Raw genomic sequence first — 14957 nt, forward strand, 5'->3', positions numbered from 1 at the left:
TGACCAAAGATGTGACTAATCATGAATCTCTTGCTATCAATGGCTTGTTTACATCGTCAGCTCAATTAATTAAGTCCCCGAGACTTGTTTGTGTTATATTTTTAGCCCAAGTGTTCCTGTACTTCATCTTTGACTAATAAAGCATTCGATCATTCAATCAAACTCACGCCCGAGTTCGAAGTATAAGCATCGTTCCGCGTTAGAGTTGGACCATCGGTTCATGATTTCATGTTAAGAGTTTGAAGCTCAATAATTCCCTACCTCTCCTGTGGAGATGAACATGGCTTCATCGTCATGCTCCTGCTGAACCTTTCTCAGAGTTGCCAGTTTCTGAGAGAAGTGGCCATAGAGTTGACTCCATCTAGAGAAACACAAGTGTGGACATGGATGTAAATGGTGCATTTATATAGCACCTTTATCCAAGGCGCTTTACATAGATTGTGTATCAATTCACCCATTCACACACACACATTCATACACACCGGTGGCAGCAGAAACCATGCAAGGCACCAACCAGCACATCAGGAGCAATTAGGGGTTCAGTTGTCTTGCTCAAGGACACTTCGACACTGACTCTGGGGGAGCCCACAGGGTTCGAACTGGCAACCCTGCGGTTACCATCCGGCCACTCTACCTACCCCCTGAGCCACCACCGCCCCCATGTGTGCAGTGCAGCAGCTATACGCTGTGTGCTCAAAATCAAATCATAGTTATCAGGACCTGCTTGTGGCACTAAAAGCCTGGCCTCTTACCTGCTGTGTGTCTCTGTGGTGTCCTGTTTCTCCCCTGAGCCAGCACTCCTGGCAGTGAGGTCCTGACGTTCACTCTGCTCATTCAGCATGCACAGGGAGGGATTAACGCATTAAGAAAGACCTATACAAATGTTCTTTTGTTGCAGTCTCAAAAAACATTTTGCTGCTTGTAATTGTGTGTTAAATAAAACCTTGAAAATCTTGATTCTTGATTCTTGATTCTGAGCCATACAGTTATCAATATTGTTATTCAAAGACAAGCCTATAGTAAACTATTATTATTGGTGTACGCTTGTACAGTATGTGATGTACAGTATGAAGTCATTGTGGATTACTGCAATTTTAAGAATGGGTAAAAAAACGAAATGGGGTTGTGACTTCATGACAAAGGTCAACTGTGGTTCTTCAACAGTTGAGGAAGTGTGTGTGTGTGTGTGTGTGTGTGTGTGGAGAGCCAAGCAGTTAGCGAGGTATTGCTCAGTTTCAGCCATTATAGGAAGCCGCTCAATTTGGAGGAGGCGTTGTTTCCTTTATCCATGATTTATGTCTGCTGCCCTCTGTCCGACATGTCATCTGTACTGTATGTAACGATGCTTTGCCGTCCATGCACGTTGTAACTGGCTGCTCTCCCACTGTCAAACTGCACTGGCAGTGTTTATGTCCTTTGTACAGTAACAAGGTATTCCTGTACTTCTCATTATGTGGACATAAATAAACATTTCAAATGTGTGTGTGTGTGTGTGTGTGTGTGTGTGTGTGTGTGTGTGTGTGTGTGTGCGCGTGTATGTGTATGTGTGTGTGTGTGTGTGTGTGTGTGTGTGTGTTTTTGTGTGTGTGTGTGTGTGCGCGTGCATGTGTGTGTGTTTTTGTGTCTGTGTGTATTTTAGCAAAGCCCTTGCACATTGTTTGTTTGTCTGACAGGAGAGGTTTTTCCTGTCTGTCAAGCACTCACCGCCTGGCCTTGCAGCGGAGCTGTGGACACAGTGAGAGGCTCGTCTTCAGTCTGTTTGAGAGAAGTTGCAGAAAAATAAACTGTTGACTCGACTGAAGTCGAAGGCATTTGGGAGTGTATACTGTACAATACATGCTGCTGCAGCGTGTGTAAAATGGATGTTTTATAGAGTACGATCGAGGCCAGATCAAGTTATGTCATATCATCACACTGGAAGAAGGAAGAGGCTCCTGCATTTAAGCAATGGTTAAATGAAATGACTAGTACACTTCATCTTGAGAGAATAAGGTATTTCCTGAGAAACAGGGAGAAACAGTTTGATAAGATTTGGCTGCCCCTTGTCCATTACCTGAGTAGAAACGATTAATAGACAGGATACCATTGATATGGTTGACTGTACGCCATTTTCTTTTCAGATGTTTTCCATGAGCTTTCTATCATCTTATTATATAGTATGCAGTGTCACTGAGCAGTATGGGTGGGAGGGTTAAGGGATTTCTTTATCTTTTTTGTCTTTATTTTTTCTTTCATTTTGTTTCATAAAAAAAGTATTTCATATTATAATGTTTGTAATAATTTATCTGACAAAAAAAGTTATGTCATATCATAACTAGTCAAGATATCTGGCCCAGAATAAGCTATATTATTTAAACTGGTGAAGAAGACGCCCTGAAAATGACGTAAAGATCATCCCCATAACTCAAGGGTATACAGAGATAAAGTGAGCAGTATGAATAGTCTAATATCCTTCCACTGTATGTATTGTACATGCAGTACCTCGGCCTGTGAGAGTGGTTGTAGTTCAGACATGCTCTCACGTTCCCCATCATGGCTCTGGGCATCATGTGTCTCCTCCACGGACTCGTCCCTCAGCGTGTCCTCTGGGTCCTAACACAGAAACAAAACGGCTATCACACACAAAACACATCTGCTATGACAGTACAGTAGTACAGTATGCAGGGAGACATACACTGTACAGAGAGGAAGAGAGAAAGAGAACCTTGCAAAAGCTTATCCCAAGCTAACCTTTCCTATTACCGACGGCAAATGCACGTTTCTTATGGTTTTATAAGTTCGATTTCCTTCATATCAGTTGCAATATAACAGCTCTGTGTACACATCATTTCTATTCCCTTTCAATTGACCGTACAGTACATTATTCTGTGCGTGCGTGCGTGCGTGCGTGCGTGCTTGCATGCGTGCGTAAGGCAGCTGTGTGCGGCTGATGTCACAGTACCTCACATTCATCACCCAGTTTCTGTGCATGAAATTGAACGTTTCATTCCAAAACACTAAGCTGACCTTTTGAGAGGAAACAAGTTTCTCATCTGCATGCCAGTTCTGTCCTGTGTTTTTTAGCCTTTAGTTCTCTTTACCTCTGGGATACTGCAAGTCATTGTGTCCTCAGAGGACAGTGTCTTTACCTCTGGGATACTGCATGTCATTGTGTCCTCAGAGGACAGTGAGTGAGCACTGTCTTCATCCTTCTGTCCGTCCTCTTCCTCAGAATCACACACCTCAAAACCACCCTGCATTAGTAATAGTTAGCAACGATTCAACACTGGTTTAGTCAGTAGTAACACAGTAAAATCCTGCAGTGCTCATTCATCATCAATTTGTAACTGAACGGTCCCTTATTCTGGGTCCAGGATTTTACAATGTAGCAGAAAAGCAATACAGGAAAAGAGCCAAGAAGAGGAAAAACAAGCAATTACTTATTTCAAGTATTGAAATAAAGGATCATCTTTTTTGACACAATGTTTTTTATAGTAGGACTATATATAAAATGTGTAGGCTAAGCCTACAGTATCTGTGTTTTTCAAACAAAATTGTACCTTTATTCAACACTTAAAACAATTATCTAAAATCTCATCAGCAATCAGCATGAGTCGATGAGCAGTCAGTTACTGAGATACTGTAATGTGGTACAGTATAGCCAATTGAAAATTAAAAATGATTGTGAATTAATGAAAAAAAATAAAGATAACAAGACTGTTGTAAGGAGGGTCTTGAGTTGGCCTGGTACAGCAGGTGCTATAATTGTGCAAGGTTTGGATTTGCATCACATTCATGATGTTGTATCTGAGACTGGGACCCACACTGACTACTAGCCTACTGTACCAGGCATGCTCAATCAATAAGAGACAGTGCAAAAGCATCTCAGGGGGTCCCCGGCCAAAAACGCTGAGAACCCCTGGTTTAGTTATATACTGTAAGAAGATGAGTACACTGTTCTCTGATAGGCAGAGAAAATACATCCATGTACTGCATGTCTTGGAGTGGAATGGATAGAAGGAGTCTAGATGGCACAGCACAGCATTCATTTAAAGTAAAAATAAAATGGAGTCACATACCGGTAGTTCAGTGAAAACACGAACTTGTCATGATTCAAACAGCAACAAAACATGTAAGCTGTTGAGTGTCGCTGGTTTGGTATAACATGGGTCAACGACGTTACCTGGGAGGAGCTGCCATGGGGGGGTCTCTGCAGCTGGTCTGTGTCTCCTCCTCCAGACATGTTGGACGTCACATCCTCGCCGCACAACGTCTCCTCCAACGTCTCCTTCCTCCCTTGCCTAGAGTTCACCTGTCAAACACATCAAACAACAAACAGGAAAGATGTCGTCAGAGAACAGAGTAAAAACATTTCTAAAACCCAAGATCTGATTTGACCTGCACATCATGCAGAGTGGATAATTCTTCATAATATAGGTTGTGGCAGAAAACCATCCAGTTGACTGATTTAGTGCAGTGTTTGCTAATCTGTGGGCTGACTGCAGGCAAAATAACTGGCAAAACACTACGATTATAATGAGGATTTCCTTGAAATTTGTATTGTAAGTGATACCACTATATTACAGTATGTTGGCTCAAAGCCGGAAACACAATCGACGGACGGATAATTAAAATAGCATGAGGTCAGTCCCCCCCCCAGGTTGGCAGAGTAAGTGTAGCGCCCCAGGATTACATTAGATAATTGACACTGCAAAGTCGTGGGATAAAAATTATATATAAAAAAGAAAACAAGGTTATATATGGTGCCTAATTAATTAATAATACCTGAATATGTGAATCACTGTTGTAGATTCTTTAATAATCATGATGTCCTTTTGTCTTACTCCACTGTGGTGGATTTGAGAAATGTGTAACACTGTTTTTAATGATATTTCAGTATTTGATCTAATGACCATGTAGTGTTAGTTCCACCCACTGACTAGTAACGTGACCCGTGGGTGTCTATTTAAGTGGGTGGATCACTGACATCTTGACTTTGACCAGATGAAGAGCCTTGGCTCGAAACGTCGTCAATAAAAGTTATTGTTTGGAGCATACGAGTGTGCGGGTTTCCTTCTCTTTTCATATGTTACTTTTTGAACCCAGCACCTCCTTGAAGTGATGTGCGTATTTTTCTATAGTTTCTGTATGGTTTCACATCTATACCTCCAGTAGCGCAGCGTGTTGCTGGGCCAGCTGCTCCAGCTCCCGGAGGGGCTCCAGCAGCAGCTGGGCCCTGGGGAACACAGACAGACTGCCCTCTGCTCCCTGGGGGAGGCCCAGCTCTCTCCTGCACCTCTCCATCTCCGCCAAGGTCCTGTGCATGGACTGCAGGTTGGCCAGGATCACCTGTGGGTGAAAAGCTTGTGTTGAGTTGAAGGGAGGGAGGCAGTGTAGGAGAGACAGACAGCAGGAAGGTCGAGTGGGGAAAAAATTGTGTAGGAGAGAGAGACAGACAATATAGGAAAGCTGAGAGACAGACAGTAGGAAAGCTGAGACGTCACTATTATCTGTCTCTCCTACACTGTCTGTCTACAGTGTAGGAGAGACGGACAGTAGGAAGGTCGAGTGGGGGAAAAATAGTGTAGGAGAGAGACAGACATTATAGGAAAGCTGAGACGTCACTACTATCTGTCTCTCCTACACTGTCTGTCTACAGTGTAGGAGAGACAGACAGTAGGAAGGTCGAGTGGGAAAAAATTGTGTAGGAGAGAGACAGACATTATAGGAAAGCTGAGAGACAGACAGTAGGAAAGCTGAGAGACAGACAGTGTAGGAGAGACAGATAGTAGTGACGTCTTCAAACAGGACAGTTTGTGGAGGTGAGAGTCATAATCAATTCACCTATAGCTAAGACCTCCCAATATCATGGATTTAAATGGATTAAATATACTGGTATTGGAACCATTCCTTCAAAATCTCTTCCAGATCCGTCAACAAGGCCTTCCATATGCAGTGGATAAAAATATGTGCGTGGCATTTCTTTTTTAAAACAATGTTTTATCATAATAAGGAAAACTATTGGTGGAGAGGTTTGTCTAACCCATGTTATGCTTAGCTGTGATTGGACCATAGCAGTTTGCGGGGGGGCTTAGCTATAGGTCTTGAACTTCACCACAAATGACCACAAATGACATTCTCCTTTAATTGGATCATTATTTGATCAGACAGTTGCAAAACCACTTGAAAACTGCCGGAAAACAGCCTCTCACCTGCAGATTGCTAAGGTGCTCCTCCGGTGGCAAGCTAGAGCTGTCCATAGAAGAGAAGATGTCTTGGATCTTTGAGACGTTCTTCTCCATGGCCTTGAGCTCGGCCTCCATGGCATTCACCTCCTGGAGTGAAGTGAACGGTTTAGAGAGAGAGAGAGTTTCTGAAACGAAACCCTTGTCATTGCTAAGGAGGTTTGTTAGACTTGGTTCCCAAAGTGGAGTCCTTGAGGGACCCCCAGGGGTCCTTGAGGGAGTTCCAGGGGGTCCCCAGCCAAATGATAGTTAGGAACCAAATGGAACCTTTATGGGTCTGTACCTCAGAGAGTGTACACTCTCAGAGTTAAATTAAATTTGATTTTACAATACCGGTATATGAATTGGGGTCCCAGAGATAGAAATGCCATTAAATTGGGGGGCCGTAGGCTAATTCAGGTCATACTTGGGGTCCTTGGCATATATTTTCAAATGGGGGTCCGCGGGCTATAAATGAGTATCATTTTGGCGGTCCTTGACATGAAAAAGTTTGGGAGCCCCTGTGTTAGAGAGGACAGAGAACATTTAACCCATTTAGACCTGGGAACGATTCTAATGTCTTCTAAATCCTGACAGTTTTCTGAAAAGCCCTACAGGCATGTTTCTATGTCAGTCGTTCTCAAACATTTTCATGTCAAGGACCCCCACGATTAAATTTAATTGGCCGCTGACCCCCATCTGAAAATATGTAGTTCCAGGAACCTCTCAGAGAAGCAAAGATTTGAGTTAAAAACGTTCGCTCTGAAAGAATATATATTCAAAGATTTGTGCCGCATTTTCACGATTTTTCAAAAAATAGCAGACCTACAAGCTCATAGTGCGGCACTCGGTGCCGCGCTAGGAGCTTGTAGATCTGCTATTTTTCAAAAGCTAAAGTAATAACATTAAATAATGCTTAAAAACTCTTTAGTCTTCTCACAGCGGCGGCGTGCAGAAGCTGCTCCAGAGGCTCCGTGATGTTGTCCTGCATGGAGTCCACCTGCTGGTCCACGGCGGACAGCCTCTCCTCCTGACCGCTGGTGTCACACACCGCTGAGATCTCCCTCAGCAGCGGCCTGAAGTCCTCCAGGGCTGCCCTGATCCTCTCCGCGTCCTCCAGGACCAGCTGAGGGCATACAGTACAAGTTTGAGTCAATGAATGTGGGCTCAGGCAGCAGGGCACTCATAAAGGGGCTCAGACAGCAGGGCACTCATAAAGGGGCTCAGGCAGCAGGGCACTCATAAAGGGGCTCAGGCAGCAGGGCACTCATAAAGGGGCTCAGGCAGCAGGGCACTCATAAAGGGGCTCAGGCAGCAGGGCACTCATAAAGGGGCTCAGACAGCAGGGCACTCATAAAGGGGCTCAGGCAGCAGGGCACTCATAAAGGGGCTCAGGCAGCAGGGCACTCATAAAGGGGCTCAGGCAGCAGGGCACTCATAAAGGGGCTCAGACAGCAGGGCACTCATAAAGGGGCTCAGGCAGCAGGGCACTCATAAAGGGCTCAGACAGCAGGGCACTCATAAAGGGGCTCAGACAGCAGGGCACTCATAAAGGGGCGATTCATTAGTTGTGCAAAGGTTTCATGCCGAAAATAGCCCGAAGCACAACGTGTTGACTTGTGTTCAGTTGTTGTTTTTGGCAGCAAATTTTAGTTTTAGTCGTTTTCACATTTTAGTCACCCAGAATGTTTTAGTCGACTAAATATCATAAGATTTTAGTCGACTAAAATGTATTTTGGCGGGCCTTGATGCCGTGTCGTAATGGCTGATTTTATACTGAACATGGCTCACAACGCGTCGCGCTGCCTGTGACGCGTTGTGAGCTTGCAGTAGATCGGCTATTTTCAGCATGCAACCAAGTGTAAAATGAGGATCTCTTGTCCACTAGTGCGCATGTCCTCACTGACCTGCAGGGAGTGTGCGTGCCTCTGACTGACCTGCAGGGAGTGTGCGTGCCTCTGCAGGCTCTTGGCTGCAGAGTAAGTACATGGAGCCCGGACCCAGGACTTGGCTTCTTCTATCCAGCAGATGGCGCTATGGAGCATGTCCTCAAACCCCTGAAGATAGGCGGGGATCTGAAACAGTAAAAAAAAAGACAAAACATTAGAATATATCATTGTTGCGCAATTCACATATATTTTAAATGGAAATAAGTTAAAGACTCGGGTATTTCTAAGCCTGATTAAAGCCATTAAACTATATTATTATAATCTATATAATAGTTCTTATAAACGTTTTTCCTGTTCCTGTATTGCTCCATGCAGGGAACCCCAGACTGTACACAGTATGTACAGTATTCAAAAGTGTCTAAGTGTGTCTGTGGGCATTATAAATATTGAACCAATGAGAATTATTAACAAGAGCTTGTGACCAAAAAAAACTACATTGAAACCATTTTGGAGCACAGTTTTCTTTTTTTCCTGATTTCCTCAAATGTATAAGGCAGTGGTTCCCAAACTCTTTCATGTCAAGGACCCCTGAATCGACAATCATTAGCCTGCGGACCCCCATTTTAAAAGACCATGTTGGCGGTGGTGTCCTGGTACTAACCTTACTGAGGAAGGCGGTTCTCTGCTCCACCATGTTAGCGGTGGTGTCCTGGTACTAACCTTACTGAGGAAGGCGGTTCTCTGCTCCACCATGTTAGCGGTGGTGTCCTGGTACTAACCTTACTGAGGAAGGCGGTTCTCTGCTCCACCATGTTAGCGGTGGTGTCCTGGTACTAACCTTGCTGAGGAAGGCGGTTCTCTGCTCCACCATGTTAGCGGTGGTGTCCTGGTACTAACCTTGCTGAGGAAGGCGGTTCTCTGCTCCACCATGTTAGCGGTGGTGTCCTGGTACTAACCTTGCTGAGGAAGGCGGTTCTCTGCTCCACCATGTTAGCCGTGGTGTCCTGGTACTAACCTTACTGAGGAAGGCGGTTCTCTGCTCCACCATGTTAGCCGTGGTGTCCTGGTACTAACCTTACTGAGGAAGGCGGTTCTCTGCTCCACCATGTTAACGGTGGTGTCCTGGTACTAACCTTACTGAGGAAGGCGGTTCTCTGCTCCACCATGTTAGCGGTGGTGTCCTGGTACTAACCTTGCTGAGGAAGGCGGTTCTCTGCTCCACCATGTTAGCGGTGGTGTCCTGGTACTAACCTTGCTGAGGAAGGCGGTTCTCTGCTCCACCATGTTAGCGGTGGTGTCCTGGTACTAACCTTACTGAGGAAGGCGGTTCTCTGCTCCACCATGTTAACGGTGGTGTCCTGGTACTAACCTTGCTGAGGAAGGCGGTTCTCTGCTCCACCATGTTAGCGGTGGTGTCCTGGTACTAACCTTGCTGAGGAAGGCGGTTCTCTGCTCCACCATGTTAACGGTGGTGTCCTGGTACTAACCTTGCTGAGGAAGGCGGTTCTCTGCTCCACCATGTTAGCGGTGGTGTCCTGGTACTAACCTTACTGAGGAAGGCGGTTCTCTGCTCCACCATGTTAGCGGTGGTGTCCTGGTACTAACCTTACTGAGGAAGGCGGTTCTCTGCTCCACCATGTTAACGGTGGTGTCCTGGTACTAACCTTACTGAGGAAGGCGGTTCTCTGCTCCACCATGTTAACGGTGGTGTCCTGGTACTAACCTTGCTGAGGAAGGCGGTTCTCTGCTCCACCATGTTAGCGGTGGTGTCCTGGTACTAACCTTACTGAGGAAGGCGGTTCTCTGCTCCACCATGTTAGCGGTGGTGTCCTGGTACTAACCTTACTGAGGAAGGCGGTTCTCTGCTCCACCATGTTAGCGGTGTCCTGGTACTAACCTTACTGAGGAAGGCGGTTCTCTGCTCCACCATGTTGGTGGTGTCCTGGTACTAACCTTACTGAGGAAGGCGGTTCTCTGCTCCACCATGTTGGCGGTGTCCTGGTACAGCTGCAGCGGTTCTGTGAGCCGGTCCATGAGCAGGTGGGCCCGCTCCGGCTCGTCCTCCGCCAGATCCTGAGCCTCGCTCTCCAGGACACTGAGACGACTGTGCCACGTGTCCAACTCGTTCCACACGCGCTGCAAATGGAAGACGGAGAGCGGTGATGATTTTCAACCGTTTTCATATCATATCAAGGCCCATTATTTTGTTCTGTATTTGAGCCACGGACCGCAATTTTTATGAGATTTTGCCTCGCAGATCCAAAACGAAAGAATATTTTGTTGTCGTTAGATAAGATTTTGCCCACAATTACATGCTTTGTACCATAGGAGAGATAAGGGAAACGATCAAAATGACAATTATTTTACATGCTTTTTTGTTGTAGAATTCTTGTAAATTAAGCTTAATGCAGGTATTTAACAATAATTGAACTCTCGAGAGTTAAAGATCCATTTTGTTACCAACTCTCCATCATCTAGCTGGGGACCACCTGGAACCTCCTCACAGACCACTGGTTGAAAACCACTGATGTAGAGGGACAAAATGATAAGATTCTATATAAATACTGTATGTTTCTGTACAGTTGTCTTTTATGCGATCTAAAATACCTTGTGCGCATTGTTAGCATTCTAAATAGAAACAGCGTTGTTGTAAGGTTATTTGTCTTCATGAGTGAGTGTGCTGGACGTGCAAATTATACGGTGTTTCTTTGGTGGATTTGGCTCAAGAGCTTAACCCATTCTGAACGGGAACCCCTTTTGGTGTTAGCATCATGTTATGCTTTAGCTATTGAAAAATAGCAGACCTACAAGCTCATAGCGCGCCACCGAGTGGCGCGCTATGAGCTTGTAGGTCTTTTTTTGAAAAAAATCGAAGAACGACTGACATTTTTAGAATCTGATCTCAGGTCAGAATGGGTTCATCAGACCAGTGTGTGTCACAGTGGAAACGTCGTATGAATCTGATCTCAGGTCAGAATGGGTTAAAAAACTAATATCTGTATATGCCCCGTCGTCATTTTTCCTAAGATGGTGGTTGATGCAAGTCCCTACACTACTACTTAAGAACCATAATTACTTACCGCTAACCATAACTTTGCGCTAGAACAGACAAACTATCTTAAAAACCCAGTGCTGATACCTGTGCTGTTTGCACCACGCCCCCAAATACAGTACACAAGCACCTGAAAGAACACTTCGTTGTACGACCTACAGTACAGCAAGCTTGAGCTTGTAGATTATTTTTTGCAATATGAACATTTGGAAAAAGTCAAAACAGGGGCACCGGGGTTAAGGTGTTTAAGAAGTTAGCATTAATGTTAATATAAGTGTATGTGTGGAACCTAAAGGCACGAATGGACTAATTCCACTAGACATGTGCATGTGCATCAATTACATGATTTGATCTGTGATGCGTGTCTCCCCCATCAGTGGTGTATAGTCCCATGTGAAGCAATTGGCATACTGTCAAATTAGCAACACCCTCTCCTCCAGTCCTCCATTGCCGGGACGTGCAGAGAGTGTTGGCTAGGGCTGAAATCCTGTAAGAGGGCACTTTTGGACAAAAAAATAGCTGATCTACAAGCTCACAACGCGTTGCAGTGCAACGCGTTGAGAGCTTGTAGATCAGCTATTTTAGGGGCGCAACCCAGGGACGCAACCCATGATGCACCACTGCCACCACCACCCTCCCATGCATGTGCGACTGTGCGTGGATGCACAGGGTACATACATGAATAATTGTTTTAATTTAATAAATTAGTATGTATATTGGAAGGTATACTGTATAAGAGATGGCCATGCACACACACACACACACACAGGAGTGTACAACATTTTGCCATTGAAGAACTGTTCTGTACGTCGGAGAGATGTCGGTTAACCAGATGAAATAAGAATAACAAGTTATTAAGGCTATAATAAATGCAGAATATGATACCTCCTCCACCACATAATGTTATTTCGTGTCATCTACACCGTTTTGTGAAGTGTCCTCATGTTTAACATTTAGAAGGAAAGGATTACAGCCACTCGTAGAAAGGTCCTTGTTTGCACAGGCAGCACAAAGAACAACAAACACTTCCCTGCACACATACACGCGCACACACACTCACGCACATACACACAAACCTTAAGCATGTGTTGAGCCTCAGCCAAGGTTGGATTCCTCTGCTGTAGTAAGGCCTTTACTCCCTCCAGCCCGGAGTGAACCTCCACCACTCTGTTCGTTAGTTTACATAGTGGACCGCCGCCTTCCAGGAACTGCATGTGCACGCACACACAGACACACACACAGACACACACACAGACACACACACACACAGTCAAATCACGCAATTTAACTTAGCTTTAGAAAAAATGAGGTTCACTTAAAGTGACAGCCTGGCAATGTGATATTTCCTACATCATGAATAATGTACAATGTGACCAACATCTATAATGAATTGCATTTTTATAGCGTTTTTCCAAGTGCTCAAAGCGCTTTACAAATGGTTCATTCATTCATGCATTGGGAGGTGAAGCGGTGAACAGTCGACGCCAGCAGCGTCCTCACTTCCCACATCCACACACCAATTGGTGGCATGAAGCTCACACCGACCGACTCATTGGAGGCAATGTGGGGTTCAGTGTCTTATTGCCCAATAAGGACACCTCAACATGTGGACAGGAGGAGGAGGAGCCGGGATTCGAACCGCCGACCCAGGGATCATTGGACGACCTGCTCTACCTCCTGAGCCACAGCCCGCCCTGAGAGGAATAGGAAGAATAAAGCCTGTGTCTTTCTGTGTTACCTTCTCCTCTGCTCTCTGAAGGGACTGCTGGACTTGCTTTAATCGACGGCTGATGTCAGCGGGAACGTCCAGAGCATAGCGGCTCTGCACGCTGGCCATGATACGCTGGAGCTCGGCCCTGTTTGAAGACAAGGCCTCGCTGACCTCCTGTCCAACCGACACATGAGAGAGAGGGAACAGTGGGAGGCACAAAATAAATGTAATAACGTGACGTGACGGGGAGAATAGGCTAAAACGTTTACCCTTCGAAAGACCCTTTCTATAATCGAATTCTCCAATTACAGAGCTTAAACCTGGCTTAGAGGTTAATATTATTTTGGAAAAAAGGGGAATGACTGATTCACACAGAGCTTTTTAATGGGAGGCTTTAGTGACAGTATAGGCTGCCAAAAATAGAAATATAGGAAACCAGAGATATTTTCTTCAGTAGTGCAGTGGGTCCAAGAAATACGCAACTATTTTAAATTGAACTAAGGGCAAATACCTCGAAGAGATTTGAGGTATTTTACTGTGTAGCCTAAATAAAATAAACTCTCACATTTGCTGTGAAATACTTCTTCATGTTAAAAACACAGGGAATTTTCCTTTACGGATTGTTGGAGGACATGAAAGACCAATAATGACATAATGTAATTACAGGAGCACTGTCCGGTCAAGCAGCGTCAACGGACAAACGCTGACCTACAAACTGCCTGCATGAAGATGAACAACAACAGATATAACGTCAATTAAAAACGGCCAACGGCCTTTACTGCATGTCACGCCCCCATCTCTCTCCCCATTTCCTGTCAGCCTACTGTCTGTCCCTCTATAAAAAAATATAAAATAAAGGCGAAAGCCACAAAAAAACATATATATATTTTTTATATATATAATATATCATTATAGTAATAAATAACCAGTCTGGAAACTTGACAGGCATAAATTGACAGGCATAAACATTCATGAATTAACAAATCCTATGTTTCTATGTCAGTGGTGCTCAACCTTTATCATGTCAGGGACCCCCAGAATTATCTGTTTTTGGCCGCGGACTGAATATATATTCAAAGATTTGCGCCACATTTGCACGATTAAAAAAAAATCTACAAGGAGCTTGTAGATCTGCTATTTTTCCAATAGCTAAAGTATAACATACCGGTAATGCTAAAAACACCAAAAGGGGTTCCCGTCCTGAATGGGTTAAAGACATGGCATCAATAGATGTCTTTTTCTACTTATAACAACACAGATGACAGACCTTTTGATAAAATGTTTTATCTCTAGGAGCACAATCTAAGAACATTGTTAATGTTAGACGTGATTTAGTCCCATATCACGTCATGTCACTGATCATCGTCTATAGGTATGTGTATGTTCTCGAGTTGTAGTATATGTACAGTAATACTGGTGACAATTAAACTATCAATCCTTTATCTGGGGACCCCCTAGATCCCGCTCAAAGACCTGGCCTGGACCCATAATAGAACACAAGATCCTACCTGTTGTTGACACTGATTCACACCCGGCTGCTCCACGGAGGAGGTAAACATGTCCGCCAGGCGCGTCTCCACCTCTCCTATCTCGTCCCGTACTCTCTGCCTCTCCGTCTCAGCGCTGTGTGCTGCCGTCATCACCTGCACATTCCTCTCCTTCAAGCTGTGGAGAGAGACATGTGTTTCTTTGTCAGTGCTCCTGTCGCTCAAAAAGGACATTTTCGGAAGTTCCCTACGTGTCTGACGTCATCATCCATCATCCGTCTATATACCGTACCTCCTGAAGTTCTCTTGGATCTCCTCCAGTTTCTCGGCCACGGGAGCCAGGCTGGCCACGTCCGGAGGACTGGATAAGCTCAGGACGTGCTCCAGGCGGTGCTCCAGGGAGGACAGGGCCTGCTGCTCCTGCACCAGCATCTGGGCGCGGGCCAGCAGCTCGTGGGGCTCCCCCTGCGTGGCGGCGGGGGTCGCGGCGGCGCTGGAGTCGGGCATCTCGGCTTGGAGACTGGCTAGAGAACTGCAGCATTGCTCCATCTAGAACAAAAAGGTAAAGCTATGTGTGAGGAAAAAAAAGCCTCTCTCTCTACGACCAGGGTGAGG

General features: G+C 45.1%; 1 protein-coding gene across 2 annotated transcripts in view; it reads right to left on the reverse strand.

The window, feature by feature from the left end:
- Window positions 1-14957, reverse strand: part of LOC308334451 (nesprin-2-like) — a 60372-nt gene that overhangs the window by 15865 nt on the left and 29550 nt on the right. The window contains exons 23-37 of one of the 2 annotated variants that reach the window (XM_080791206.1): window positions 14635-14891; window positions 14364-14520; window positions 12883-13029; window positions 12221-12352; window positions 10046-10228; window positions 8141-8278; window positions 7144-7329; window positions 6192-6314; window positions 5146-5328; window positions 4163-4291; window positions 3129-3233; window positions 2482-2592; window positions 1705-1755; window positions 753-826; window positions 262-361 (exon numbers count right to left, since the gene is read on the reverse strand). In XM_080791206.1, coding sequence (XP_080647332.1) covers window positions 262-361; window positions 753-826; window positions 1705-1755; window positions 2482-2592; window positions 3129-3233; window positions 4163-4291; window positions 5146-5328; window positions 6192-6314; window positions 7144-7329; window positions 8141-8278; window positions 10046-10228; window positions 12221-12352; window positions 12883-13029; window positions 14364-14520; window positions 14635-14891 — 2076 coding nt within the window. The remainder of the gene's footprint in view (window positions 1-261; window positions 362-752; window positions 827-1704; window positions 1756-2481; window positions 2593-3128; window positions 3234-4162; window positions 4292-5145; window positions 5329-6191; window positions 6315-7143; window positions 7330-8140; window positions 8279-10045; window positions 10229-12220; window positions 12353-12882; window positions 13030-14363; window positions 14521-14634; window positions 14892-14957) is intronic. The other variant, XM_080791207.1, reaches the window with a different exon arrangement.

This window comes from Protomyctophum bolini, assembly GCF_963924005.1.
Source record: "Protomyctophum bolini genome assembly, chromosome: 19".
Lineage (NCBI taxonomy): Eukaryota > Metazoa > Chordata > Actinopteri > Myctophiformes > Myctophidae > Protomyctophum > Protomyctophum bolini.